Here is a 27,918-nt window from a genome sequence, read left to right as displayed (position 1 = left end):
GGCTGTGCCCCTGCCCGGGGGAGGCACATGGTGGACACAGGGAGCCTGTGGACATGTCTGCTGTGGTCTTACAGCCCTCCTCAGGACCAATGCCTGCCTGGAAGGGGACAGAAGCCAGCTCCTTCTGCAGCACCAAAGCTGTCCTGGTGTCCTCGTTTCCTCCCCAGGGAGGAAACTGCTTCAGGGAGTAAACGTGCCATCATTAAAGTAAGGACCTGGGATATCCCTCACCTAAATAACACACCCTGGCTCTATCTGTTTGGCTGAGAAAAGGAGAAGAAAACCCCAAGTGAAATAAATGCTGGTCCAGCCCCCCACCGTGGTGATTTGGCAGTGAGCATCTTCACGTGGGTGTTGGGAGGCTCAACGGGATAGGAGGCCTCTGGGTAAGAAGACCCCAGGCTGGGGTGCAGCTGCCTGGACCCCTCACAGCCCTGCGTGGGGGGGCGTGACAATCCCCAGGCATCTGGAATCCCGCTGCCGCACTTTCAGGCAGGAACATATAAATATTTCAGCGGAGTAGCTGAGCACTGTCAGGTTGCATTTGCTTCTGGCAGGGTAAGTGCCAGGAGAGGCGGAGAAAAGGGGGAAGATGCTCTCAGAAGATGCGTCATCTCCCAGGAGATGGGGACAGAAGCTGCAGGGCCCGATCCTCGAGGGTCTCCACTTCCATTTAGTTTCCCTCTATGGATGCTCTTGCCCCTGGGACCAGTGCAGGGCTGTGATTCAGCCCCTGTGGTTTCACCCCATAAGCATGTATCAGGGGGCTACTGCCAGGCTGTGCCGGGGGGAAGAAGGGCTTCAGCAAATTTGTCGAGCCCAGCGGGCAGCGGCACATCCGGAACCCTCTGGGTTGCAGCACAGCCCGGGCTGTAATAAATTCCACCCCCCGCTTGTAAAAAACGGGGGCTAGACATAAATCCAAGCAGCTCCGGGCAGCGGGTAGGGGAGGCGTTAAATCACTGGGAGGGGAGCGAAGGTGGCGGGCAGCGTCTCCTCGGGGGTGCTGCCGAGGCAGCCTGGCGGGACGCGGGACCCCGCAGCCCAGAGGCCACGGCAGACTGACGGGGAGCTGAGCCCGGCGGGGAGGAGCCGAAGGGTGTCGTGTCGGGACGGGAGCTGGGCGGGCAGGATGCGGAGGCGGTGTTTTCGGCGGGACTTTTCCCCCGCCTCGGACACAGTCACGGGGTGCCGCCAGCGCTCTGCCCCCGCGGCAGCCAAACTGCTGCTGCTGCTCCTCCTGCTGCTCCTCCTCTTCCTCCCGCCTGCTGCACTATGGGACTCGTAGTGCCCCCGCCGCCCCGCACACGGGGCACGACTACATTTCCCGAGGGCCCCTCCTCCTTCCCCGCCTCCTTCTCCTGGCCTTGCTCCGGCTCCGGCTCCGGCTCCGGCTCCGGCTCCGGCGCCGGCGGCGCCGCGGTAGCCCCGGGACCCCCACACTGCGCTCGGGCTGGTGCGGCCCTTCGCCCCCATGCCCGCGGCCCCCCAGGTAAGGCCCGGACTGCGGGGGCAGGGGCTGCTGGGGTTTCTGGGGTGCTGGGGTTCGCAGGGTGCCGGCGTGCCGGGGGTACCTGAGGTACCGGGGATGTGGGGTGTCCCCGGGGTGCTGAGTCGCCCGGGGTACCTGGGGTGCCGGGGGTGTGGGTGTCCCCAGGGTAACGCAGGGTGCCCTGTCTCAGGGTGAGCTGGTGCCGCGCAACTCCGCTCCCCCCAACACCCTCCTCTACCACGTGCACCCCAAACCACCCCGCGGCACCCGAAGAAGCCACCCATCCCTTGGGTGCTGGCGGGGGGGATGCGGAGAGGTGCCCGCACGGTGGGCAAGGGTGTGTTTTGAGGAGCTTCCCCTGCCTTGTTTTGGGAAGGTGCCTCAGGGACTCGCGCACCCTCATCCCTTGCCCGCTGGGCAGCTCCCCACAGAACGCATCGTGCTTCAGTGACGTTGCTTCTATGCCACCAACATGCGGCTGCGGGGGGAGCATCCCCACTGAGGCTGTCCCCCCTGGACTGTGGTGGCTGTGGCTCCACTGGTAGCTGTGCCTGAGCTCGGCTTCCTGCATTGCCCATGGCCCTGGGTTGACAACCACATAGCGTCACAGCAGTCCGTTGTCAAAGTCACACCGCAATAACCTGGCAATAAACAGGTTCATATGGTGATAACCACCCACACTCTGCTCCCTCTCCTCTGCTTGGCTTGCCCCAGGGCAGAGGGATGACAGCATCGTGCTGGGAGCTTCCCTTGGGACTTGTGCCCGCTCACCTCACGCGGCAGCAGCTCAGTGGATGGTCTGGAGAGGTGGAGCTGGGTCCAGCCAGATAGGCTCAGAGTTGGGGCCCTGAATATGTGGGGATGCATATGCTGGGAGTTAGGAGCTGCTGCGCCTGGAGGCAGTGGCATCGAGGCGGCGGCACGGGGCTGCATCCTGGGTTTAATGCAGGTGGCTTCCTTTGGGCCAGCGACGAGCACACATATCCATCCTGGATGGACGGGAAATGAAATGGGGAGCATCTGCTTCCAAAAGAGGTTGGAAAACAGCCCATCGGGGTCCCAGAGCATGCGTCAGGGGGCTGCCCCGCAGAGAGCAGCTGCTGGAGGTGACGATTGCTCACATCTTCAGCCCAGCTCAGGGATGAGCAGGCGATGGGGCATAGTCCAGGCAGTCACACTGGCAGGGGCCCCAGGTGGGCATGGCACAGCATGGGGCTGGGGAGGTGTTTTGTGGGGGTTTAGCCCCTGCTCCTTCCCACTTGCCCTTCCTGGCACTGCGGGGGGACTGCAGTGCTCCATCTGCTCCATCCGGTGCCCACGCTGGTGCTGGCTCTGGGCAATAGTTGGCTGGCAGTAAGTGAGCACCAAATCCCTGCCCTGCTCCCCAGGGACCTATTTAAGCGGTAGGGACTGTTTGCCCAGATGTGAGCTCCAGGACATGCATGTTTTGGTGTTGCTTAAGCACCAGTGCTGAAATTCCATGGGAGTGTCACTGGACCGGTGAGTCATCACTCGGGCAAATAGGCACCCCACTTCTTGCTGCAACTTCTGGTTTTGATCACAATCTGCTTTCCCATGCCATCCCCAGTGCCGGCACCAGCTCATTTCCCTGTTAGCCATGTCTGTGATCCAGTGGGGTTCTTGCAAGGTGAGCCCCCCAGTCTCGCCATGCAGGGTGGCAGTGGAGGGCATGGACTGGGACTACGGACTTAGTTTTTAATGACTGTGATTAGTTGTTCTGCAATTAGCAGGGTAATTGGGTTTCTAGACCGCTCCTGCGGCGTGGATTGGCACATGTGGATTTTTATGGCTCAGAAAGTGCTGTTGGTGACCTGTCATGGGAGTGGGGAGTGCTGGGAGCATGCCCAGGACAGGCCTTTTCCCTTCCCTGCCTTCATCCCGTGACTGCTAATTGGGCTTCCCCAGCACTGCCAGCTTTCCTGTGGCCAAACCTCAGGATTTGAGCATTTAATCCCCCTCTGGGCTGTGAACCTCATGGCATTTTGCATTCTCCCCAGGCAGAGCAATGCCGCCCTGTGGGATTGTGTCCCGTTGGGGCGGAGGAGAGCCGAAGGGCAGTCGCTTGCCTGCAGGAGCTGAAGTCCCACTGACTGCCCAGCTAATGTGTAACACGGGCAGCCCTGTGCCCGGTGTGCACATTAACTCGCTTTCACAACCGGTGCAGTCTCCATGGCCGCTGCCGTCTCTCTCCGGAGCATCCACAGCGCAGGGTGCCTGCATCCCCCTGCCTCCAGGTCTGCAGTGGAGCAAGCTGGCTCAGAGAAAACCTTCATTTCAGGAAGGGAGTAAAACCCCACTGACTCTTAATAGGGAGAAAAACAAGTTGATGGGAGCCAAGGACACCCCACTGCAGAGCCAGGCGCTTCATGCATCCAGGTTCTTTTATACAAGATTTACAAATGCTGCCCGAAATAGCCCTCCCCCACTTTTTTCACAGCGAGACGTGCAGCTGCTTTTCTTCTTGCAAGAACATCTCCTGTGGAGAAGGTAGCGGTATTTATTTGCCTTGCGATTATGGAGGAATTTGAACCCATGCCAAACGTTGCTTTCTCCCCAGACACTGCAGCGACGTGGCTTTCGATGCGTTGGAGAGTGTCTGTGGCCAGAGACGCGCTGCCTGGCCCGGCAAAGCCTGTCTAGCTCACGGTCTCCGGGACAACACTGCTGTCCCGCTGCAGAGCCAGTGGAGCCATGCCCAAGAAGGATGATGATGCCAAAAAGCCGGCATCGGAGGCAGCACTGGACCAGCGCTGGAAACTACAAGTCTTCTACCTCTGCTTCTACGGCTTCATGACACAGATCCGACCCGGGGAGAGCTTCATCACCCCGTATCTCCTGGGGGCCGACAAGAACTTCACACGGACAGAGGTGAGCCACGGGCAGCCTGTCCTCCACTGGTTGTCCCCCTTCCAGCCACAATCACCACCCTGGGGCTGGCCGGAGCATCCTCTCGCTGCCCTGGGCCATGGAGGTGTTGCTTGGTGGGTGGTACGTGGTGGTGCTTTCTGGGTGGGGGGAGAAGGCAGAGGGCGAAGGCAGCCTGTGTCCATCTGGCAGCATGTCCCTGACCCACTGGGATACAAGGTCACCCTGTACCCTCAGTCCCAGGCTCCTTGTGCTCAGGCTGGAAACCACTTTTGGGGGGTGGTGCTTGATCCCGGCCTGCCTGGGCAGCCGGTGGGATGGCAGGGGGGTGCTGGGCTGGGAGAAGCCCCATCCCATTTCACTGGGGAGACCCTCCCATGCTGGCATGGTGCACAGTGGGGGGCACAGAGCTGGGTACCACTGGGCTGCTGGCAACGAGGGGGTTAGATGAGGAGGGGCAACATGTTGTTGTCCCCAAACCAAGGGACGCTGGCCCCAGTCCCAGCAGGCTGTGTTCGTGGGAATGCTGCATTCCCGGCACGGGAGGGAGCTGGGGCTCAGCCAGGCCTCCAGCAGTGCACGCCATGGGCCACATTCCTCCCCCAGGAGGTGCTGCCATGGGGGTCAGCAGCTGGTGCCCACCCAAACTGCACTCCTCTGGGCCAGGGCCATCTCCCAGGGATGTGTCCAGTGCTCAGTCCCTCCTTGCACACACGGCAGGTGACCAATGTGATCACACCGGTGCTGACCTACTCCTACATGGCCGTGCTGGTGCCCATCTTCCTGCTGACGGACTACCTGCGCTACAAGCCAGTGCTGGTGCTGCAGAGCCTGAGCCACATCTCCATCTGGCTGCTGCTGGTGTTGGGCACCTCTGTCCTGGCCATGCAGCTGATGGAGTTCTTCTACGGCGTCACCATGGCTGCCCGCATTGCCTACTCCTCCTACATCTTCTCCCTCGTTGCCCCGTCTCGCTACCAGCGTATGGCCAGCTACTCCCGCTCTGCCGTCCTCCTGGGTGTGTTCACCAGCTCAGTGCTAGGCCAGCTCTGTGTCACCTTGGGTGGCATCTCCTTCCTCACCCTCAACTACATCTCGTTGGGCTTCGTCAGCTTCGGCCTCATCCTCACCCTCTTTCTCAAGTGGCCGCGGCGCAGCCTCTTCTTCAACCGTCCTGAGGGGGCTGGTGATGAGGCTGCGGCTGCTGAGCTGGACAAGATGGCTGGGGGAGACAGCGGTGGGGGCACAGGGGGCTGGCGGGAGGCAGTGCTGTGCCGTATGGTGCGGGAGTTGGGAGCATTGGCCAGGCAACCCCAGCTCCGGCTATGGTCCTTGTGGTGGGTCTTCAACTCAGCCGGTTACTACCTGATGCTGTACTATGTGCATATCCTCTGGAGTGAGATCTACCCCACCACAGACAACAGCCGGGTGTACAACGGAGGAGTGGACGCCGCCTCCACACTGCTAGGTACGCTGCCCCGGGCTGGGGACACGGGTGATGCAGGAGGACAACCCCATCCCACTGCATCCCCGGGATTGGCAGTCCTTCTGGCGTTTTGGGGGATGCAGGGGGTGGTATGGCAGTGCTGATGAGATGAGCATCACTAGATGAGATGAGCATGACAAGGCTGGGGGACGCGAGGTGGTCCCATGCTGGTGAGGTGTTCACAGTATCCTTCATCCACTCCCCAGGGGCTGGTGCCTCTTTCATCGCTGGCTACGTGAAGATCCGGTGGACACTGTGGTCGGAGCTGGTGATTGGGGTGGTGACAGCTTTCCAGGCAGGGCTGCTCCTGCTCATGAACACCACCAGGAACATCTGGCTGTGCTATGCCGCCTATGTCTTCTTCCGCGGCTCCTACCAGTTCCTGGTGCCCATTGCCACGTGCGTGGTACCCTTGAGGACCCTCTCCTATCTCAGCGGCTGGGCTGGCACCAGGGGCTCACTAGTTCCCCCATTTTCCCCAGTTTCCAGATTGCTACCTCCCTCTCCAAAGAACTCTGTGCACTGGTCTTCGGGGTCAATACCTTCTTCGCCACTGTGCTGAAGACCATCATCACGATCATCGTGGCTGACAAGAGGGTCTTGGGCTTGTCTGTGCATCCCCAGGTAGGGATGAGTGGCACCTAGGATGGTGATCCCCTAATGGTGTGGGATGAAGTGGGGTGGGGCTGCAAGCATTGCTCTCTCCCCCTCTCTTTTTCAGTTTTATGTGTATTTCGGCTACTTCACACTGCTGGCAGTGGTCTACCTGCTGGCAGCCGTCAGCGTGGGCATCAAGCATAGCTGCAGAAAGCAGCCAGCGGAGCTGGCTCTTGCCAAGGAGCCATGCCAGCTTGCTGCCGAGGTGCTGGTACAGGACAAGAGCCTGGAGACAGGTGTCGTGCAAGCCTAAGCACCCGCACCGTGACCACCGTGGACAGACCTCGGCTCCATAAACAAGCATCACCTTCACTGTGTGCTTTGTCTCCTGTCCTGCTAGCAGTCCTTGGCGCCAGCCCGTTGAGGACATACCCCTTGGGACCCTTTTTCTGCTCCGTGGGGGCAGGGGCTGTGCTCCCGCCCCCCAGACACAAACACAACCAGAGCAGGTGAAGGATGCCCACGACTGCCACCACCACCAGGTACCATGCAGGGATATGGATGGAGTCCAGGTGGTCTCCTAGCCACCAGCTCCCCATCATCGTGCGGAGCCAGGCTACAAGAGGGTAACCTTTTTTTATTCAGTGCCTTTAGAAAATGGTTTATAAGACACAACCGACAAAAAAAAAATATAAAGATCCACAGGCTTGAAATTGCATTAATTACACAAAATACAGTAGACTGTAAGAAATAGACTGTGTGACTCGCACAGCTTTTATGGTAATAATTTCCATACAATAAAAATAGCTAGTTACAGATTTATCTTTTTTTCTTTCTTTTTTTTTTTTTTAGCACCTTGGATTTGTCCACACCAATTCAACCCAGCTTTGCTGTGCCTTGGCCCTTAGAGCGCAGCAAAGGGGCGGGGGGGTGATGGCGGTGTCTGCCCTCGGTACCACATGTGCTCAACACACACACAACACACGTAAACACAGGCCAAGGGCATGCCTGTCCCCATGTTGGGGCCACCCCATCACATCAGTCCCCATGCTGGCCTGGCTGTGGCTGTGCCCAGAGGGATGGAGGTGAGGATGATGATGGGGGGGGCTGGGTGCAATGGTCCTTACCTTGGGAGGACGGAGACCATCTAGGGAGAGCCCTGGCACCGCCATGGGACGGTCCCTTGCTTGGGTGGGATGGTGGACTTTCGGCTGAAGAGCCCATGGCCCCAGCAGCATGGATTTGGGTTTGGCCCCAAGCTCCTGGCAAGGACAGTGCGGGGCTGGGAGGTGGGGGTCAGAGAAACCCCTGCAGGCTTTCCAGGAGGGCAAACCACATGGCAGTGCTGAAATCTCCCTGCTGAGCATCCTCCTGCCCAGCCACCCTGAAAAGAGCATCTGAGCGGGTGGTGGACACAAGATGAAGTGGTTAGATATTAGGGGTTAGAAGAGAAGTGGAGCAAAAGGAGGAGGAGGAAGGCAGCCAGCCCACGGCTGCCCTGCCCCGGGTGGGACGTGAGCCCCTGCCAACCCAAGGCAGGGGCAATGGCGATACTCTTTGGCTTCAGGTCTGCGGGAAGAGAAAATCCTGTGGGGCGAGGGCAGGAGATGGAGGGGCTGAGGACCATGGGGGTGCTGGGGTGCAGGCTGGCCCGACCCTCCCCAGGGAGGCATGGGGTACCCAGGGGATGAAGGGGAGGTGTCACTTTTTGGCAGCGGTCATGAAGCTGTTCTCAATGCAGAGGACAATGAAGGCATGCTGGCAGCTGCTGGCCACCTGCTCCAGCAGCTTGCCGGAGGCCAGCGAGGAAGCTTGGCCGGTGGCAGAACGCTCCTCTGTCCGCCACGTCTCACAGTAGCTCTCGGGCAAGCGCCGGCCCTTGGCATCTGAGCCATGCCAAATGCTCTTCTGCGGCCTGGAAAGGAGAAAGGTGGGGGGCTGCTGCTGCCCCCACCACAGTCCAGACCCCCCCCATCTCCCCTCCTTCCCCATCACATAATCCCACACTCACCATCCTGCATCCTGCAGGATATCCCGGCCGTCGAAGGAGAGGATGCGAGTGCTGGCTTGCAGTGGGGCCCCGCTGCCCGTGAAAAGGGCTTCCCAGTTACTGAAGAGCACTTCGTCCTGGTGCGGGGGTGGAAAAAGAGCGGGGAGGGGGTTAGCCCTGCCTGCACCTCAAGAGTATCACAGGAGCTCCAAGCCCTGGCAGCCCCCAGGGAGGGCAGCTCCACAGTCACTGCCATGCAGATGGATGGGGGCTCTGAGATGCTCTGCATCCTTTGGAGCTTGCTGGGTGTTGGGAAGGGGACACATATACCCGGAGGTTGACGATAGGCACAGCGGCACGGTCGGCCCTGCGTACAATGCTGTAGAGGTCCTGCAGGCGGGAGGAGAGGAAGGCGCGGAAGGTGCCAGCCAGCCCAACCTGCCGGGCTTGCTGGAAGCACTGGAAGTCAGCACCCCGGATGCCGCGCATGCCACCACTCAGTGGGGCATTCAGGGCCACCAGGTGAAGCTGCCAAGAGAGACAACAGAGCTTGACGTACACGGCTTTAGCCACCATCACCACCTTCCCTCAGCTGGCACATGGCACTCACAGCAGGCTGGAAGTCCTGGTGCACGTGGGTGGCCACGGGGGCTGGATCTGGCCGGCGGTGGATGTAGTAGCTGTTGAGGAGCTCATGCTGGTGGTGGAGCAGCGGTTGCTCGGGCAGGCGGTGCTGGTTGGCCACCACCTCATCCCCACGCCAGGGGCGGGCGGTGGGCAGTGGGCTGTGGTTGTGAAGGGGATGCAGAGGTCCACGGGGCTGGAGGGGGGGCTGGGGGCCAGCATAGTGAATGCTGGGGGGCTTGTCATACACCTCGTTGTCCTGGGGAGGGAGGGAGGGAGAGACAGGTTGAGGGTTGGTGCTGCGCCAGGCAGGCATGGAGCTGGTTGGGGATGAAGATGGGCAATCTAATGGGGAGGGATGGATGGCAATGGGATGGATGGGTGGAGATGGGGAGGTATGGATGGAGATGGGAATGGATGGGTGGAGATAGGGATGGGAGACAGGGGACTCACCAGAGCCGAGCTGGGGATCAGGGTGTGCTCCTCCAGCTGCAAATACATGGCACATCAGATCCCAGTCACCCCCCTCTCCTTTTCCTTGTGCAAGGATGGGAGGGATGCCTGAGCATCCACAAAGGATGCCACTGAAACCCCAGCATGATGCCACCTGCAACCCTTCAGAGCCGGGCAGTGCAACCCAAGACAGTGTGCTGCCTCTGCTCCCCTCCGCCCACCCCCAACTCACCAGCACACGGCGGAAGCCCCCACGCAGGCGGACATAGAGCTCTTGCCGGTCAGTCAGGAAGATGAGGCCACCCTCGGGCAGCTCGTGTGCAGCGCTCAGCATCGCCTGGTAGGTTGGCAGGGTGCGCAGCTGCAGGCAGAGCCCAGCGGGCGGCTCAGGGCTCGTCTGGCCAGCCCACAGGCAACACCCCTCCAGAGCCCCAACTCACCCCAAAGGACATCCCACTGGTGCCTGGTGGTCCGGGGGGCCCCGGTGGTCCAGGGGGCCCAGGGATGCTGATAGCTGGGGCAAGAAGAAGGGTGAGATGGAGAGGTCTGCAGCATGGGTCACAGGGAGGGATGCAGGGGTTGTAGAGAGGGATGCAGGGGGTGCAGGAGGCACAGGAACTCACCTTGTCTGTGGGGGCCTGGGAAGGAGGGTTGACCGGGGGGACCGGGAGGGCCAGGGGGGCCTTGCCGCCCCTCATATCCAATACCAGGGGGGCCCTGAGGTCCAGGAGGCCCTGGCGGCCCAACGATACTGTCCCCCTTGGGACCCTAGGCAGTGTGAGAGAGCATCCCTGGAGCAAAGCACCTGGGGATGCTGCCACCACCATTGCCCCCCTCACCCCCTGTGCCGTGGGGTACTCACTGGCAGCCCAGGGTAGCCCTGGGGCCCTGGAGGCCCTGGCAGCCCGGAGACGCTGGGACCATAGAGTGGGGTGTTGCCTGGCTCGCCCTTCTCGCCCTTGGGACCTGGCTCCCCCTTGTCACCCTGCAGGATGGAATGGTTTTAGGGTGAGCAGCCAGGGCGCACCCCAGTACCTCAAATCATGCCAGGTGCCAGCCCTGCAAGCTGCAGCCGGTGGGTGAAGGACTTACCTGCAGGTTGGCACCAAAGTGACTCAGGTCATAGGAGAAGTGGCCTGTGGAGAGAGAAAGGATGGGAGAGGAAAGCCAGGATGGGCACGAGCCACCCCTTGCTTGCCTCTGCCTGTGGGGACCAGTCGCTCACCTGGGGGTCCTGGGGCTCCGGCATCACCCTTCTCTCCCTTTTGTCCTGGAAACTGGTGGAAACCTGTGGGGAGCAGCAGAGAGATGCCACAGTGCTGCAGCATCTCAGCTCCACCTCTAACAGAGGGGGTTTCTCCCCACAACGCCGCCTTGCTGGGGGTCCCTGAGCCACCCTGAGGGGGCTGGGAAAGGGACACCCCCTTACCAGGGAAAGCTGGCAGCACAGGATGGCCAGAGTCGCTGAAGGCCTGCAGAGATGCAAAGGAAGCAGCTGCAGAGACAGCAGCATCCTCAGGGAAACCCCCCTTAATGTCATGCTGATGCCAGCCTGACATGCCAGCCTTGGCAAGGATGCCTCCGGAGCATCCTCCATCCCCTCCATCCTGGCAGATGGAACGGGGGGACCCTATCACCCTCAGCACACCTATCACAGTGACTGTTGTTACTCACATTGCTGCTGTCATAGGCTATGCTTCCAGGTGGTCCAGGGGGCCCTGGAGGCCCTGGGGGTCCCGGGGGACCCTGCAGGGGAAGAGAAGGTGTGTCAGGGTCCTGCAAGTGGACAGTCCCTGTGGGGCGACGTTGGAGCCGTGCCCTGCCCCAGAGGGGCAACCAGTCCCTGAGAGAGTATGTGCCCTTTCCCAAAGGGATTCAGGTCCCCTGGGAGACACTTTGTGTGCGTCCCCTACTCTGATGGACCAGCAGCCCGGGTGGGCTGCCATCAGTGCTCACCTGCAAGCCCAGCACGCTACTGACATCCATGGGGTCACCCTTCTCGCCCTTCAGCCCATTCATGCCAGGACGTCCCTGTGGATAAGCAGCATAGATGAGCCTCGTCCCTGTCCCCCTGCCAACCCTGAGGTGACACCCCAGTGTCACTTCTGATGCCCCGTGTCACCTCTGATGCCCCAGAGTCACTTCCGACACCCAGAATTGCCTCCAACACCCCTTTATTACCCCACCCCTCAGGGACACGATTGGGTTTGGGGGTTCAGTGGGTGCAAGATGTGCAAATGGGGTGGGGAGACGTGGTGGAGGAGGTGATGGCTGAGGGGACAAACTGGGAGCAGGTCTTACGGGTCTGCCTGGAAAGCCGATCTCTCCCTTCATCCCTGCTCGTCCCTGCGGACCCTGGAGGGAAGAGAAGATGAGGATGAGGGTGCTCAGAGCAGGGGCACCCTCCATCCCTCTCTGCCTTGGATCAGCCCTGTCCCTCCCCATGGGATACAAGGAGGATGGTGATACTAACTTACCGATGGTCCCATCGGTCCCCGCAGCCCTGGCTCCCCCTGCAGACAGCGGAGAGGGAAACGGTGTCACCAACGGGACCACCTGGCACCCATCGCATGGGGACATGCCTCCCGTTCCCACAGCACACCCACCTTTTCTCCTTTCACCTGCGCCGTGACCACGGTCCCATCGGGGCTGATGATGACGCCAGGCTCCCCCTTCTCCCCCTGCAAGAGAGGAGAAGGCACGAGAGGAGATGGAGGGACCAGGCTCCCTCCCATAGCGGGGCTGGCGTCACCACCGGGACCCCGTGGCCAGGCAGGATGAGGGACCAGGAGTGTGACCACCCCACGCGTCAGAGGCGGCCCGAAGCAGTTACCTTCAACCCTGGGGAGCCCTGGGGACCGGACGATCCCCGGTCTCCTTTCGGTCCCACCGGGCCCTGCAGGCAGGAGCACAGAGCCCGCGTCAGCCCCAACGCACCAAAGGCAGACCCCAAACGCCCCCTCCATCACCACCACCCTAGCACCAATGTGGCAAAGTGCAGCAGGACTGGCCACCAGAGATTTCCCAAAAGCATGCCCGGAACTTTCACCAGGGCCATCCCTGCAGTCCCCAGCCCTGCCACCAACTCACCGGGAAGCCAGCGTGACCCTGTCTGCCCTGTAGGAAGAAGCAGAGATGCTTGTAAGAGTAACTTCCCCCTTTCCAAGAAACCAGGTGCCCACCCGGCACTGCTGAGGTTTGGGTGTGGGTTGTAGCTGGGCACCTACCTCTGGACCAGGCAAAGCCACCGAAGACTTCTGGATAAAGAGACAAAATGGGGTTTTCACCCTGGTCTTTGCTCTGAAGAGGTCAGAGCTCCCAAAGAGGTCCCCTTTGATCCCCCTGCACGATGGGTCCTGGGCAGGCCCCTTCCCCCCTCAATTTTAGCTCCCCTCAGCTGCATTGAAGCCAGGAGCCATCACTTACATCTTTGCCTGAGACAGCGATGACCTGTCCGGGGGGACCAGGTGGACCAGGGGGGCCAGGCAGCCCCACACCGTCTTGGCCTCGCTCACCCTGGAAGATATAAGCCATCAGCCCCAGGGCCACCACTACCTGGTCCCTGTCCCCAGCCCGCTGGCACCTACCTTTTCACCGGGACTGCCTCTGTCACCTTTGGGTCCCTGGAAGGAGGAGCAGGCAGGGGTGAGCTTCCCGCTTGGCAGCACGTGCGGCTGGATCCTGGTTCACAAGCGGAGACCCCCTCCTGCCTGTGGCTCAGCAAAACCTTTCAGACCACCCCCCCGTCCCCCCCCACCTGCAGGGTCCAGGCAGTGAGACAGGGTGCGATGCTTTTGGGTGAAGGTGATGACCAGCAGGGTGGTAAGCTGATGGGGATGGTGTCCCAAGCAGCGTGGGCACCCTTGGCACATGGTGAGCCCGGTCCCAATGCAGGGGAACAGCCTAAGGCACTGGGGGAGGAGGATTTTGGCTGCTGGGGGCAGATTTTGGTTGCTGGGCCTGGATTTTGGCTGCTGTAAGCGGCCCTGCAGCGAGCAAGGGAGGAGCTTCTGGAAAGCAGGGGCTGATGCTCCTACCTGTGGTCCGGGGAAGCCCTCCAGGCCAGGGCGGCCGTCCACGCCAGGCACACCAGTATCTCCCTGCAATGAGGTGCGGGAAAGGGCAAGATGCAGTACAGAGCATCCTCCCAACAGCCCCAGGTTGAGAAGAACAAGGGTCCTCCCCAGCACTCCACCAACTCCAGAGGCTCACGCACATCCCAACCTGACCTCTTGGCATTCCTACCTTTGGTCCTGGCAAGCCAGGCTGCCCGGGGCTGCCGACCTCCCCCTGCAAGGAAAGAGGTGTCAGAGCAGGAGCATCACCACAGGCTGCCCATGGGCACCCTTCAAGGATGGAGCCAGGCTCCTGCAGCTGGCTTCGGCAAAGGGCAAGAAAGGCATTTGAAAGGCTCCTCACCTTCACCCCCGGCAGTCCTGGCACCCCCTGCAAGCAACAAGAAGGGGGCCATGAGCATGGGGTGATGTCAGGAGACACAATAACGGGGGATGCCCTGAGGAGACCAGGATGGAGGGGAGGGAAGGTGCAAGAGCGGAGCTACCTGTGGTCCTTCGGGTCCAGGTGGTCCAGGGGAGCTGGCAGCAAATGGCAGCCCCGAGCCCTCCATGTCACCCTAGGAAGCAGGGGAGAAGGGGCTGAGCCACATCTGCCCCTGCTCCAATTTATCCCACTCCCCCATCACAGCGGTGATCACTTACAAATCCAGCCTCGTAGCCCAGCCCTGGTGGCCCTGGGGGACCGGGGGGCCCTGGCTGCCCTCGGGGTCCAATGGGCCCAGGAAGGCCAGCTAACCCCATTTCTCCTGGGGCTCCTGCTGGTCCTGTTTCTCCCTTGCTGCCCTGCAAAGGAGATAAGAATCATAGAATCATAGAATAGTTTGGGTTCGAAGGCACCTTTAAAGGTCATGTAGTCCAACCGCCCCTGCCCCCTGCAATGAGCAGAGACATTTCCAACTAGATCAGGTTGCTCAGAGCCCCATCCAAGCTGACCTTGAAAGTTTCCAGGGAAAAAAAAACATGACAGATGGGACAAGGTGGGAACGGTCCCTGCCTTGAGTCTGCAAGTGGGAGGCAGCACATGCCCTCCTGCATCCCCAAACCACCCCTTGGGGCAGGGCATGGACGCTCCTGTCTCGAGGGCAGAGGGGCTTTGTGGGACAAGTCATCATCTGGCTATGGAATCCCTTGTCCCAGCTGTCCTCGCATGGCCCAGCTCCCCATGTAATGTGCATGGTGGCCACCAGAGGCTCGTCTAAAATAATGAATGTGATTTTTTTTTTGCATGCATTGCCAGCTCCAATGTGGCAGCAGAGCTCAGTGCAGAGGCGGGGATGCTTGCAGGCACCCTTGCGCTTTGCAAGGTCTCCGAGAGGCCAGATCAGTCTTTATGCCCGCTGCCACCCCATCTACCCTCTCAATGTTGGCAGCATTGAGAAAACTTAACTCTTGAGGCTCTTGCCCCTAGCTCAGGCTGGGGTGGATGGGTGATCCTATGGGGTATCATGGCCCCCAAGGCAGGGGAGGATAATTGTGCACGTTGCAGCAAACTTTTATTACCACACTTGGGAATGCGGGGCAGAAAGAAGCTCGAGCAGGCTAGCAGGAGAGCGATGTGCAGAAGATGGGGTGTTTTCCAGTGGGGTGTGGGCACCTAAAACACCCAGGAAAACCCTCTTCTGTGCCTCGAAACACCCTGCTCATCTTTCCTGCCTGCTTCCCAAGGTGGCAGTGCCTGAAGAAAAGCCAAGTGAGGGTGGCAGGAGCCTGGCAAGCATCCCAGGGGTGGTCGGTGGCTCCACGCGCCCTCAAGGTGCAGCACTGCTCTGCTCTGGGAGGAACCCAAATACCAGCATCCCCCTCCCCACTCCAGTGCAAGGTGGCCCGCCAAGCAGCATCCCTGCCTCCAGGCTGCATTGCAAATGGGTTTCTTCTCCCCTGCAAGAAACCCGCCACAGGCATGGTACCTTGGGTCCTGGTGCGCCAGGGAGGCCAAGGTCACCCACATCACCCTAGGGAGGAGGAGGAAGGAGAAGACGGTGTGAAGAAGCTGCCCTGCTCTAGGAACAGGTTGATGCTCCCCAGCCCAGGGATAGAGGGAGCTGGGACCTCCCAGAGATGTGCAAATGGTGCCAGCTGCTCTGTGGCAGAGCTGTAACATGGTCCTGGGGGACATGGGACACTCACCTGCTCTCCTTTGGGCCCTGGCTGCCCAGCTGCCCCATCTCTTCCAGGAGGACCCTGAGGACCCTGCAAGATGACCAGGAGCTGGCTCCAGCATAGGTAAACCCCATGGGGCTGGTGGGCACCAAGACCCCCACCACCACCGGGGGTGGTTGCAACTCCAACACCACAGGGTGGCCCTGAGATGGGTCCTCTTGGCCACCCCATACACCTACCGGGGACCCAGGGGTCCCATCCCTGCCCGGCAGCCCTGGCGGTCCCTGCAGGTCTGTGCGGTTCATCCCAAACCGTCCCGGCTCACCCGGCAAACCGGGCACTCCGGGTGGCCCTGGGGGACCAGGTGGCCCTCGCGGACCCTAGAAGAGAAAGAAGTGACGATGGCTGACCATGTTCCCCCTGCTCCCTGCCAACAGGAAGGGACCCACACTCACCCGCAGGCTCTCCAGGTCACCGCCAAAGCCAGAGCCCTCCATGTCGATGAAAGTCTGGGGAAGAAGCGCAAGGGTGATGTCAGGAACCTATGGGCAGGGTTGGTGTGCCCAGTAGTGCAGGGAAGCTGCCTGGGGGCTAGCAGTAGCATCCCGCTCCTCTGTGACCCCATACCCCGCACCCAAATCCCTGTATTCCAGGGGGCACCCACCAGCTTGTCATGCTTGGATGATGGTCCTGGGGGTCCTGGGGGACCAGGTGGTCCAGGGGGTCCCCTCGGCCCTATGCCTGGCTCACCCTGGCACAGAGGAGAGAGTGCAGTTTGTGAGTGTAGCCCAGCCACCAGCAAAAGGAAGGGGGGGCAGCGGCGTGTGCCGTCCCCCCACACTGATACCAGCACTCACCTTCTCCCCCTTCAGACCAGGCTCCCCTGGCATCCCGGGGAACCCCTGGGGCCCCATATCACCCTGCAAAGGGGAACGGTGGGGGGTCAGCAGGTGGCAAGGCAAGGGGGTGACCAGCACCCATCACCCCCACACCCCACTTACGGGTTTGCCATCTTCGCCAGGATCACCCTAGGGATGGCAGAGAGGGGAGAGGTCAGTGTGCAGGCAGGCAGGAAAAAAGGTAGAGGTGGGGGGAGAGGGGATACCCGAGGGGTGGGAGGTTCGACTCACGGGCTCGCCATCCCTGCCGGGGGCTCCATCCTTCCCTGGTGGACCCGGGGGACCAGTGACCTGCTCCACCACCAAGCCATCAGAATGCCGCGAGAGGGTCCCGGGGGGGCCAGGGTCACCCGGCTCCCCTTTCTGGCCCTTGGAGCCAGGGTAGCCAAATCCAGCACTGCCCTGGGGAGGGGAGGGAAACAGGGAGGGGTGGCACATCCCCAGTGGTGGCAGCTCAGGCTGGCATGTCTTTGCCCCCAGTCCCTCAGTGATGCTCACCTTAATGCCTAGTTCTCCTTTCTCCCCCTGCAGGACAGAAACGGAGTGGGTGTCAAACACGGACATGTCAGTGGCATCCACAAGCCCCTGGGATCCCCTCTCTCACCCACCTTTTCACCCTTGACACTGCCCGTCCCCACGATGCTGCCAGTCCCTGAGTCCCCTTTCAGTCCACGCTCGCCCTTCTCCCCCTTTTCACCTTTGGGGCCAGTGCCTGCAGGAAGGGAAAAAGGACCTGTTGTGCTCAGGGAGGGTCACCCCGCCACGTCCCTGCCGGTGCGCCTCAGAGCCAGTCAGCACGGCAGGGAAGGGGATGCTGCTGCCGGCATTACCTCCCGTGGAGACTTGCAGTGTGTCCTCTGCTCTGGTCCTCTCAGCTTGCTGTGGGGAGGCTCCACCTCTCCTCGGCCCGCCACCCGCTGCCACAGGGGGAGAGGTGACTGGGACAGCATCCACCAGCCCCGGGACACCCTGTGCCAACAGTAAGGGGACACTGTAGTGCCGTTCACCTCTTGGGGTCCTCTCAAAAGGGGCAGGAGCTGGGATCACATCGGGCATCCCAGGACCTTGACCATGGAGGGCACCCAGACCTTCTCATCCCTAAAATCTTAGGGTTCTGCCACCGAGTGCAACACCTGCAGGCACCAACTCACCCTGTCTTTCCCCGAGGGTTGGTGTCCACCTTCTGCCCCGCTGCCAAAATCACCAGAGACCTGCATTTGCCCGGGGAGAAGGGGCAAAGGGTGAGCCAGGAGCACAGGGCAGCTGCCCCCCAGCCTGCCCCAGTGGGGCTGTTAGCACTCACCTCCTCAGTGTCATCTTCCTCTTCCTCGCACTGCCGCTCGGCCGCCCGCGGGTCCCCTTGCAGCTTCAAATCAGCAATCACCCCCTGGAAGAAAACCATGCAAGGAAGGTTGCCACAGATGGATGGGTGCCACGGACAGACGTGATGAAAGCCACCCTGCAGCACGATGTGACCTGCTGTATCACTCAGCCACCCCAAGTGCCCCACAGACATCAGGCTCTTTCACCTGGTACAGAGAGTGCCCTCCACCTGAGCATCTATCCATAACCCAGCACAGAGAAGTTTCAACCTTGCAGCCCCAGTGCCCAGCACCACCGGCATGGCTTGACAAGCCATGGAAAAAAGCCATGCGTCAGGTGGGCTGAGTGGAGGTAGTAGTCAGGATCCAGACAGACAGACAGGCAGCAAAGCTTTTACAGGGATCTTTTTTGGCTGTGCTCCTTGTTTCCCTTCTCCCGAGGGCTCCCCAGCCGCAGACAGCCTCTCTGCCCCAAGCAAGGGCTGCAGCAGGTCCCAGTCCACTGCAACCCAGGTTTTGTATTTCTTAGGCTAATCCACACTTTCTTACCATTTATTTGGGTTTTGCAAGCATGGTGCACATCCAAACCACTTGTTTATACAAGAAACCACCAAAAATTCCTTCCTAAGGATCTTGCCTCCAGACAAACCCCCGTAGCCCAGCTACCTGCACTGCCTGGGAGGGCAGCATCCCCATATTGACTGGGGAGGTGTGTGGGTACCAGCCTGAACCTTATGGCTCCCATGGCGAGCGGGGTGTCACCCGGCACGTCTCAGAGCCCAGCCCAGGTCATTGCTGGGATGGCACTTGGAGATGCTGCCAGGATGGGATGCTGCTGGGATGGGATGCTACCCATCCCTGTGGTCCCAGTGGGAAGGTGCTGGGGACCACACTGGAAAGCAAGTTTGGAGAGGGCAGATACCTCCCACTCAGTGTCTCTTCTTTGGGCAAGACACCTAAAATAATATTTGGGCTCGCTTGAAAGCACAGAGCACCACGTCCAGGAAAGAGATCTGCGCTCAGGAAACACGATGGGTTTAAGAAAACAAGACTCAGGGGCAGTTGCAGTTCAGCCAGGCTGGCTATGACATTACAATATTATAAATATTATATGATATAAATATTATAAATATATTGTATTATAGCTATATAGTTAATTCAATATATTATAAATGTATTAAATTTCATATATATATATATATAAAAATCCCTCTCAGAAGCAAATGCCCCCAGGTGGGTTGTGACCTCCTCCAGCTGCTTGCCCTTGTGACAGCCAGCTCTAACACATCCCTCTCCTCCCCACTGAGCACCAGCAGCAAGCCAAAGCTTTGATAAATGCAACACTCCAGCCTAGCCTTCCTGGTCCTGGGGCTTGCCAGAGGCATCGGAAATAGTTTGGTTTCAGCCCTGAACAAAGGCACCCTCATGAAGGATGGTTATAAGGGCCCTTTGCAGCCCATTTGCCCCAATAGAGTGGGCAGCAGCATCATAGGTCTTATCATGCATCCAGCTCTGATCAAATCCTCCTGCCAGACCCTGTATAAGACCCTATTTACAGTAACCCCCTGGATATCTGCTGTCACAGGGGCTTCTGCATTTCCTGCAGGCTTTGCCACTCAGGTATCACCCTGTTGACACAAAGGCAACTCAGGAAGAAGCATAGATCCTGGATGAGACCCCACCAGCAGCCCTCCAGCTGCCTGCGAGCAGCTCATCTTGGGGCTTGACCGAGGGCCAGGTTTTAATCAGCTTGACGCCCCATTAGTTCCAGATAATGCAAGTTAGGGCTGGTCAGCGATGGAAATACCACGAGGCAGTCAGATGCCAAGGAAACATCCAAGCCCGCGCTCTCCACTCCCCTCACAGCCAGCCGAGGCAGTCAGTCTCCATCTCTCGATGGCCAGCTATTCCCCGCGGGAAAACCGGGGGCGGGCGGCGGGAGCTGGTGTTTGGCAAGCTCAGGAACATCACCTGCTAGAAAGGCGCAAGTGCTTTGCTCTGCTCCTGGCTGTTGCTTTGCCTTCCAAATTGTGCCAAACCCTCTCCAGCTGGGGAGAGGAGTTCCTCCACGGCCATGACCTGGCCCTGCCAGCATGTTCAAGTGCAAAAAGTTGCTCTCAAAACCTCAAGGGACCAATCCAAATCCCAGTGCAAACCGTTCTCTAGACCATCAATCATTAACCCATTTTTCCTGAGGGAGCTTTCCCTGCCTAAAGCCATTTAACTGGGGCTGCAGTAGCGCTGCTCATTAGTCAAGATGATGTTTAAGATCAGAAACGTGCTTTGCAAAGCTCCCCAGGAAAAACATTGCTCCACTCGGCAGAGCCTATGTTGCTGGGCAAACCATGGTCAACCCAGGAAAAAAACTGGCAGTGCAATCCTGAACTTTCCTCTCCTCAAGCACCATGGGGGATTTCCATGTCAGCTGGGCATTTTTCCCACACTTTCCATAAACCTTATCTAGAACATAAGTCATGTTCAAATCAAGGGCTGAGCTATCAGCTTCTCTCCTTGCTCTCCAAAGTCTTCCTGCAGATACCACCCAATATCAGCCAACAAAGATATGCTCCAGCCCAAGCATTTTTTCCAGCTAAGAGAGACATTTTACCAGCCAAACCAGCTCCTCCACCAAAGGAGTTGGGTATTTTTAGCAATGGGGACATTCAAAGAGGCTCTGTGCATTTGTTGGTAAAGGTATGGGCAATGGTGGCTGTTGTAGCTCAATCCCACTGCCTCCTGCCAGCCCACCTTGAGAGCTTTGCTTTTGTGAGACCCAATACAATAAAGTTGGTGGCATCTCAGGCCAGCTTTCTCCCCATCTCAAGTGTCTCCTTCTCCAGGGACACACATGGATCATGGCCACTGGTTTGCCTCCTGGGCAAACAGGTTGGTTCAACATGCACAGGCTGGTGTCACGTCCTTCCAGCCTCACCCAGACTTCTTGGAGATGCTTCTTGGGGTGACCCTTACCTGATATTTATCTGGGTCAGCCCCTCCAGCCTGAGCAACAAAGAGCCCGGAGCCATCTTCCAGCTCCATCTCATCTGGGGAGCGCTCGAAGCGGACCCGCTCGTGCTCCTCGCAGTCCAGGTAGAGAACAACTTCGTCCTCCTCCACGCTGATGGCAAAGCGCGTCCACTGGTTGAGCAAGGTGGGCACGGTGAAGGTGGCTGCTGCATATGAGCTTGGTGAGCCTGGCTCTGTGTAGTAGAAGATGATCTGCTGCTTGCCTGCCCGCAGCTCTGAGAGCTTGATGCCCACATAGATGATGCTCTGTGAGGAGTCCGTGACAGCAAAGAGCACACCGGCCCGGGGCGTAGTAGGCTGGATGTGGAACAGGAGGGAAAAGTCCCGGTAGAAAGGGCTCGGCAGGTGGTACCGGGCCACCTGGCCTGTGTTGGCATTGGGGCCGAAGACATAGCCTGGGTTGTTGTCGGGGCCATAAATTTTGAGGATCTCCTCTGGCGGGGGATCTCCGATCAGCTCCAGGAGGCTGACCTCAGTGCTCAGGTTCTCTGCAAGAGAAAGGGAAAGGGGATGGTCACAACCAGCCTGGTGAGGATGGTCAACCTCAGCAAGATGCCTTGCGGGGACACCACTGTCCATGCCTCCCCCAAACAGCACTTTTCAGCAGCTCCCTCTGCTCGCCCTCCCCAGGGTCTGGAATTTTCCTTCAGACTGCAGGTTGGCCAAGGCAGCAACGCTCCTTGAGTTGCTCCCACCGCACAGTTGGGATCCAGCTCACAAAATACCACCCGTTCCCTGTTACTGACCCTCTGACCGTGGCCAGGACATCCCCAAGATGTGATAAAACCAAAGGGATCTTGCCCATGGTAGCAACATGCCCGTGCAGGCAGCAGGGGATGTTGCTGGAGTACTGGGATGCCGAACAATCACAGAGCCGCAAGGAAGTGTGTTGCATCCGCGGTCACGGTGATCCCCCATTTCATCCTAGGACAAGCTAATGGGGTCACCCCGGCTGGGAATAAATCAGAGCCATTCCCTTGCAACACCCTGGGAATGGGGCTCGAGCCAGCACACCCCGTCAGCTTCCCAGATGATCTCGCCTCCGTTCCCAACTCCTTTTTCTCAAGGCATTTGGGGAAGTTCTGCTCAGGACAGTCTCTCCTACCCAACACAGCTGAACATCTGGCTGGGGCGAGCCGGCCCTCTGTACGCCAGCTCCCGTTGTTTTGGCAGCAGGCACATCCTCATCGCCCACACACCGGGCGCGCTGGATTCCTCCTCTGCTATGTCAACTGCTCGGGGCGGGTGCCAACTCAATGGGATTGAGCATGCCTGGTGTTATTTAACTCCGTGTTTCCCAGGAGCAAGGAAAGCCAATCACCTTGGCTCCAAAACAGCTGAGGTCTCTGCACTGGAACGGATGCTTGGTGCCAATTTCTACCCCATTCCAAGTCAGAAGCAAGAGTTGAGACAATTCGATGTCCCCAACTCGATCCCTGGTGTTTCACGTGAGCAACGGGGGGTTATCAGAGGTGTGTGATCCAGGGAGGACCAGCCAGGAACCTCCACCCTGCTCTGGAGCAAGACATTGTCCTCCAGAGCTCTTAAAAAAAAAAAAAAATGGGAAAAAAAAGAAAGAAGAAAGAAGAAGAAATCAGCCCAGCCTTGCCCAGCCTGGAAGGAAAACACATCTCTTGGGATGGTGGGAGGAGATGAAAACCTGGGTGCCTCTTCCAAAGACTGGAGGTACCTGTGCATGCAGAGCATCCCCAGCCTCCCCCCACGGCTGAGCTTCAATGCCAGCACCAGTCCCGTGACAGGGACCCAGGCAGTGGGGATGTTAGAAATGCCACTGATTAGAGGTGGGGGGCAAGTTTTCTCTCTGTCAGACCCCAGACCCACTGATCCTCTCCTGAGCCTGCTGCTCTGAAACTACTCTGTGCCCACCCTGCTCCACAAGCCCCCAGCCCCTCACAAGCTTGGCACTCCAAAACTGAGCACCTGAGGGAGGAAACCTCCCTCCCGGTCTTACACCAGCCATAACCCCCCTTCATCTGCCCTGCACCAGGGTTGAGCTTCCCCATAGTGCATCCCCAGCCTACTTGGAGGGGAAGAACTCAGTCTCTGCCTTGCCAGCCACGAGAACCTCTGGATCCTGGAGCCCAGCATCCTTTCGAGCCCAGCATCTTTTCGTGCCCAAATGTGCACAGCCCTAAACCAAACATAATGGGGTGAATGAGTGAGCAGGGCTCGCCCGGACTTGCAATGAGCCCCAGTCTGGCACCCACCCTTGAGGCACCCCATATGAGCATGGCACCCCACAAGCCTGCTCCCACTGCCCCATCCCCAGCTGCACCATCCCCAGCCCTGCCAGCCACCCTGGAGCAGGTGGCTTCGGACCAGAAACACCAGGACGCAGGGATGGAGCTTATCTTGGGCTGGAGGAAGCCAAATTCACAGCAGCTTTAAGGGAAGAGGAAACCAGAGCTTCCTCCCGGGGGTCCACACGGGTGTAAGAGCTGGTGCTGCAATTTCTGCAACCAGACAAGCCATTGTCTGCCCCTGGGGCTCAGGATGACGAGGACAGGCTGAAAGAGGCTTTTGTTAGCAACACCAACCACACTCTTTGGTGTTTCAGCCTGTTCTGGGATCCTCCCTCCTCTCCAAACACGCCACTCGCCCCCGAGCCCGGGGTGGGAGCTGGGTGCTGCCGCTTCCCAAAGCAAACGGGGACACGTCTTTACCCTGCGCAACACGCAAAGCGGGCAGAGGCCAGGGCTACGAGGCTGGATGGGGCCTGGGGAGTCCCTGGGGAGCAGGAGGGGTAAGGGGAGACCCCTTCAAATGGCTGCTCCCCTGCAAAAGCCCCTTACCAACCCCAAACCTTTCAGGCTGTGCCTGCTTTTTCCAAAGGGCACCCAGAACACAAATATCACACACACCCCTCCCTGTGGCAAACTGGCAGCACCCACTGTGGAGCATGGAGAGCCAGAGACGGCTGACACTGCAGCGGTTTTGGGATGAGTGCTGGCACAGGATGGCTGCGGGGATGCCTCTGGCCAGAGTGACCCAGCCATTTGTTCCTGTTGCCATTAGAAAGGCCCCAGAGATGCTCCAAGCCACCTTCCCGCTCTGCCATGACCTTCCTGGCTGGCCTGACTCGGGGCTGCCATCATGGCCCTGTGTATCCCATTCCAGCTAGGATGCGGGGGACACCCAGCATGCAGCAGCTTTTCAAGTCACTCCATGGGGTGCACCACAGTGCCCATGTCCCCCACCCATTCCCGACACTGCCCATCTGGGAGCGTGCGCCTCCCTCCAAGCATCCCCATGATCCCGCCACACACCCCCGGGGTCCACCAGCAAACAGAGCTGCTTTCACACTGAGGGGACCATGTGTGTGACCCTTGTCTGCTGCCCCCCCACTAAATTGCCCCTCTGACGACAGCCAGTGTCTCGCTGCTGCTGGTCGGCAGCCCCAGTCCATCACCCGAGGGTGCGAGGGGCCGGCGTGGGAACACAGCTTCATTCAGAGAGCTTGCCATGGGGAGCAGCAAGCACCCGCTCCTGCTTTCATCCCAAACTGTGTTCTTGCTCTTACACCCCCACGTGCATTTCTCCAAGCATCAGTCTCCCTGCAGCTCTCTTCCTTTCACTCCCCCTGCCAAAGAAGCACATCTCAGTCCCCAGCTGACATACAGAAGGGTCACAACCATCTAATGACGAAGCCAGAGGCAAAGTAACCTCTCCTGCCTGCCAAGCAGGGGGGGATCAAACATTAGCCATTGGGTAAATCATTAACCCTAAGACAAAGGGCCTCTCTAGGAGAGGGGAGCATGTGGGCATGGTCGTGGGTCACCTTGAAGCCTCCACACTGCCATGGCCCCAGATGCAGCTGCGGTTGGGTGGCTGTGGGGTCCTTGTCCTTCTCCTGTCCCCACGGGGAGCTGCCAGCTTTGCAAATGCCCCGCTCCCAGGATGGACACCCCAAAGCCCTTTCCTGTGCACTGTAGCACCTGCAAACTGGCCCTGAATGCCAGCACGATGAACTCGGTGACTATCTCTTGTCCTGGCCACCAGGAAGTTTTCTTTTAACCTGGCCACCATGTTTCACATTTTGAGGAGGGGATGGTGATGCTCAGCCTTGAAGGGGGAGTCAAAACCTGCTGGCAGTCCCTGTTTGAAGAAGCCAAGGCTGGATGGAAAGCGATTTTGGACTCAGCAGCCTCCCATGGGGACAAGGCAGAAGTGCCCCTCAGCGCCTAAAAACCTGGGGGAGTCTGGGGAGGGAAGACACACAGAAACACAGGGACATTCACCCAGCCACATTACCTGCAGAAGCATTAATAAAGACACAAGAATACCCTTTGTCCTCCTCAGGGAGAGCATCACAAGGCAGAGGCAGGCGTCCGCCAGCCAAGTGCATCCAACACAGGTCTCTGACGGCCTCGCAGAAGCCCTGGCACGGCGGGGGGGTTACAGGGACCAAGGCGCTACACCCAGGGAGCAGGAGCAAGCAGACAAACCACTTCACGTAGCGATGGCACTGCGATTCAAGCAGCCCCTCCCACTCATGCAAAGCTGCCCGAATTTCCGCCTCACTGCCGTGGCGGAGGTAATTCGGTAATCTGAAATGGTTGGTGCCCAGAATGGTGCAGAAGGGCAGGTGGGTTGGGACGGGCAGGCAACGGCCGGCTGGCGGCAGCAGTCCAGGTAAGGATACAAGCTCTGTGCTGCTACTACTGTAGAGTCGTGTAGCAGCGGTTAGTAAATCAAACTCAAGAGGACCGGAGGTATTGACAAGAGGAGGATCCACACTGTTAGCTGCCCTCCCGTTAGGCAAAGGAGGGCTCCGGCTCCCATTCATGCCAGCCAGCACCAGCCCCCAGTGGCCAGTGCCGAGCGGTGAGGCGGGCGATGCTCCGTGGTGGTGTCGGGGCAGTTGCACCGTGGGGTCCCGGGGTGGCACCGCCTGCTTACGGTTAGTGTCACCTGGTGAGAAAGGAAAAGGGGCACTACCTGGCCGAAGACCCGCTGGTCTCTGCAAGGACACCTGTGTCCCTGTTGCTGCGGGGGTCCCTGTCCCCAGGAGCTGCCGATCCTCGGTGTTCCCCATCCCCAGGACCTGTGGGTCCTTGGTGGTCCCTGTCCCCAGGAGCTGCAGGTCCTTGGTGGAGCTTCTGGCCGCACCCTGGCCATGGGCAGGTGACGTGCTGTGGGGAGGAGCGATGCTTGGCCGTGCTGTGCTCTCCACCAGCCCCGTGGCATTCCTGTCCCACTGCTTGGTGTTTTCAGACACAGTCCCCTCGCCGGCAGGTGCTGCTGTGCTGGGATCCATCTCCTGGCGCTGTGGGGTGGTGATGTCCCCCACCACCTGGACACCCCATGTCCCTGGGGACGTGCTGGGGGTGGGAGCAGTGGCAAGAGGCTCCGGCGGTGCGGTTCCCACACCGGGTGCTGCTGGGCTTCCCGTGGTGTTTGTGCTGCCCCAAATCCAGTCCAGGAGCTGAGTATCGGAGGAGGAGAAGCAGCAAGCCAGGAGGAGCAGAAACTCCAAGCGAGGCGGAGCCGGGGCCATTAGGAAGGAAAAATGAGCCTTGTTGCTTCAGAGAGTAAAACGGAGAGGCCGGAGGAAGGAAAGCAGGAAAGAGGCAGGAGTTTTGCCCAGATCAGACTCCCGGAGCACTCACATCGCACTCTCTTCCCTGTCTCCGGCACACGACCCTTCAAACCGGAGTGGAGTGGGAGGAGTGGCCGCGCTGCCGGCCCTGCCAAACCCTCCGCTCTCGAGCGCCAGCCTCCCTGCACCCGGCACGGCCCCCTGGGGACCCTGCCACCCTGCTGGGGACCCACCTGAGCCCCCCAAAACCTCTGGGAGCTGAGCCAGCCCTCTGACAAACCCTGTTCCCTGTCCCAGCTGCTGCTGCCAGCATTTTAACTCCTTACTGCCCAGAAAACCCTAAATCCTCTCTCCTTGCTTGGTGGCTCTGGTTAAATTGCCAGCACTGGGAGCTGTACATGGGGGTCGTGCATGGATACGATTGCCACAGATGCCTGTCTTTGGTGGGACACAGAGGTGTCCTCCCCTACAGGTCTCAGGAAAGGTTATAACCTCTCAGCAAAACTGAATGAGGAAGAAAAAAAATCCCAGAAAACATTTCCAAGATTTCCACTGGCCGGAAACACAACAAGTCCCAAAAGTCAAGTGCTTTAGAGCAGCTTTCCCAGCTTAGTTACAGGGCCAGGACCCCCCAGACGCTGTTGCAAGAAAGACGGTGAGGGGAGCATTTGTGATCCTCCCACCACCACCACAAGCATCACATACCAGCAATGTGTGTAAGCCAGGAGGTCTGAGCAATCGTAACCTCAAGTACTTGAGTTTTACTGAAGCTTGGGACGAAAATCTCCCCTGAGCAGCACTGGCACTCTCCCATGCCCCAGCTTAAAAAAATCCCCCAAAATCCACTTATTTAGCCCATTTCCCAACCTCAAAGGTGCCCAGCTCTGGAGATGACGAGCCCTCATCGCCGGGGACCACCAAGTCCCTAGCCCCCTGCTGGGATGCAGCACACCTGTGGACCACACCACCACACTGCCCTTGCCATGACACGGGGCAAGTCAACTTTGTGGCTCAAAACGTGTCCCCAAGAAGGGACGTTGATGGGTAGATGACAATTTTGGCTCCCCCTTGCCAGGATGCTGCGTGGCCAGGAAAGCCACTGTCTGTGGTAATGTGGTCCTGCAATGTGGAATGGGAAGGGATGCAACTCTCCTCATGCTCCAGCTTAAAAACATTCAGGAAAAACACTGAAACAAATGCTCAGATGTCTATTTTGCTTTACACAACATTTCCCACACTACTTTTTAAGTGAAATGGGTGAGTTTTTCCCTTAAAACAGCAGCTGGCACAGCAAGGATGCTATTGCTAATAGGCTTGCCCCACGACTGATGCTGTTATAGGAGCATGTTGTGGAACAGCCCACGACAAATCGAATGCAGGACGTGTTTTTGTCCATATGTCAGAGT

At 59.2% G+C, this 27,918-nt stretch overlaps 2 protein-coding genes across 3 annotated transcripts in view; one reads left to right on the top strand and one right to left on the bottom strand.

Moving 5' to 3' along the window:
* The first annotated feature begins 1,341 nt into the window (after positions 1 to 1,341).
* On the top strand, positions 1,342 to 7,279 carry SLC19A1 (solute carrier family 19 member 1). The gene is made up of 6 exons (XM_054209118.1): positions 1,342 to 1,492; positions 4,071 to 4,381; positions 5,099 to 5,846; positions 6,071 to 6,263; positions 6,347 to 6,488; positions 6,586 to 7,279. Exons 2-6 carry the CDS (start codon positions 4,205 to 4,207, stop codon positions 6,772 to 6,774), a joined length of 1,449 nt encoding a protein of 482 aa, XP_054065093.1. The 5' UTR covers positions 1,342 to 1,492; positions 4,071 to 4,204; the 3' UTR covers positions 6,775 to 7,279.
* Positions 7,079 to 27,918, bottom strand: part of COL18A1 (collagen type XVIII alpha 1 chain) — a 41,723-nt gene continuing 20,883 nt past the window's right edge. Inside the window, exons 1-42 of one of the 2 annotated variants that reach the window (XM_054209116.1) lie at positions 25,225 to 27,239; positions 20,896 to 21,440; positions 17,907 to 17,990; positions 17,755 to 17,814; positions 17,434 to 17,572; positions 17,212 to 17,315; positions 17,102 to 17,128; positions 16,835 to 17,005; positions 16,706 to 16,732; positions 16,562 to 16,624; positions 16,369 to 16,455; positions 16,160 to 16,213; positions 15,944 to 16,084; positions 15,732 to 15,794; positions 15,512 to 15,556; positions 14,247 to 14,387; positions 14,090 to 14,161; positions 13,948 to 13,974; positions 13,774 to 13,818; positions 13,566 to 13,628; positions 13,116 to 13,151; positions 12,955 to 13,044; positions 12,756 to 12,785; positions 12,619 to 12,645; positions 12,362 to 12,424; positions 12,135 to 12,209; positions 12,006 to 12,041; positions 11,830 to 11,883; positions 11,485 to 11,559; positions 11,203 to 11,274; positions 10,958 to 11,000; positions 10,754 to 10,816; positions 10,621 to 10,664; positions 10,391 to 10,513; positions 10,152 to 10,296; positions 9,969 to 10,042; positions 9,761 to 9,889; positions 9,529 to 9,564; positions 9,062 to 9,334; positions 8,782 to 8,979; positions 8,473 to 8,588; positions 7,079 to 8,376 (exon numbers count right to left, since the gene is read on the bottom strand). In XM_054209116.1, the coding sequence (XP_054065091.1) occupies positions 8,163 to 8,376; positions 8,473 to 8,588; positions 8,782 to 8,979; positions 9,062 to 9,334; positions 9,529 to 9,564; positions 9,761 to 9,889; positions 9,969 to 10,042; positions 10,152 to 10,296; positions 10,391 to 10,513; positions 10,621 to 10,664; positions 10,754 to 10,816; positions 10,958 to 11,000; positions 11,203 to 11,274; positions 11,485 to 11,559; positions 11,830 to 11,883; positions 12,006 to 12,041; positions 12,135 to 12,209; positions 12,362 to 12,424; positions 12,619 to 12,645; positions 12,756 to 12,785; positions 12,955 to 13,044; positions 13,116 to 13,151; positions 13,566 to 13,628; positions 13,774 to 13,818; positions 13,948 to 13,974; positions 14,090 to 14,161; positions 14,247 to 14,387; positions 15,512 to 15,556; positions 15,732 to 15,794; positions 15,944 to 16,084; positions 16,160 to 16,213; positions 16,369 to 16,455; positions 16,562 to 16,624; positions 16,706 to 16,732; positions 16,835 to 17,005; positions 17,102 to 17,128; positions 17,212 to 17,315; positions 17,434 to 17,572; positions 17,755 to 17,814; positions 17,907 to 17,990; positions 20,896 to 21,440; positions 25,225 to 26,470 (5,220 nt within the window). In that variant the 5' untranslated portion in view covers positions 26,471 to 27,239 and the 3' untranslated portion in view covers positions 7,079 to 8,162. Of the gene's footprint in view, positions 8,377 to 8,472; positions 8,589 to 8,781; positions 8,980 to 9,061; positions 9,335 to 9,528; positions 9,565 to 9,760; positions 9,890 to 9,968; positions 10,043 to 10,151; positions 10,297 to 10,390; positions 10,514 to 10,620; positions 10,665 to 10,753; positions 10,817 to 10,957; positions 11,001 to 11,202; positions 11,275 to 11,484; positions 11,560 to 11,829; positions 11,884 to 12,005; positions 12,042 to 12,134; positions 12,210 to 12,361; positions 12,425 to 12,618; positions 12,646 to 12,755; positions 12,786 to 12,954; positions 13,045 to 13,115; positions 13,152 to 13,565; positions 13,629 to 13,773; positions 13,819 to 13,947; positions 13,975 to 14,089; positions 14,162 to 14,246; positions 14,388 to 15,511; positions 15,557 to 15,731; positions 15,795 to 15,943; positions 16,085 to 16,159; positions 16,214 to 16,368; positions 16,456 to 16,561; positions 16,625 to 16,705; positions 16,733 to 16,834; positions 17,006 to 17,101; positions 17,129 to 17,211; positions 17,316 to 17,433; positions 17,573 to 17,754; positions 17,815 to 17,906; positions 17,991 to 20,895; positions 21,441 to 25,224; positions 27,240 to 27,918 lie in introns of those variants that run through there. The other variant, XM_054209117.1, reaches the window with a different exon arrangement.

This window comes from Rissa tridactyla, chromosome 7, assembly GCF_028500815.1.
Source record: "Rissa tridactyla isolate bRisTri1 chromosome 7, bRisTri1.patW.cur.20221130, whole genome shotgun sequence".
Classification (NCBI taxonomy): domain Eukaryota; kingdom Metazoa; phylum Chordata; class Aves; order Charadriiformes; family Laridae; genus Rissa; species Rissa tridactyla.
This window is presented reverse-complemented; position numbering and strand designations above follow the sequence as displayed.

Excerpts from the sequence above, each read along its gene's own strand:
- SLC19A1 (XM_054209118.1), top strand. The coding sequence starts at position 4,205 with ATGCCCAAGAAGGATGATGATGCCAAAAAGCCGGCATCGGAGGCAGCA. Across the intron at positions 5,847-6,070 it reads CGCCGCCTCCACACTGCTAG|GGGCTGGTGCCTCTTTCATC; the intron begins GTACGCTGCCCC and ends TCCACTCCCCAG. Across the intron at positions 6,489-6,585 it reads GCTTGTCTGTGCATCCCCAG|TTTTATGTGTATTTCGGCTA; the intron begins GTAGGGATGAGT and ends TCTCTTTTTCAG.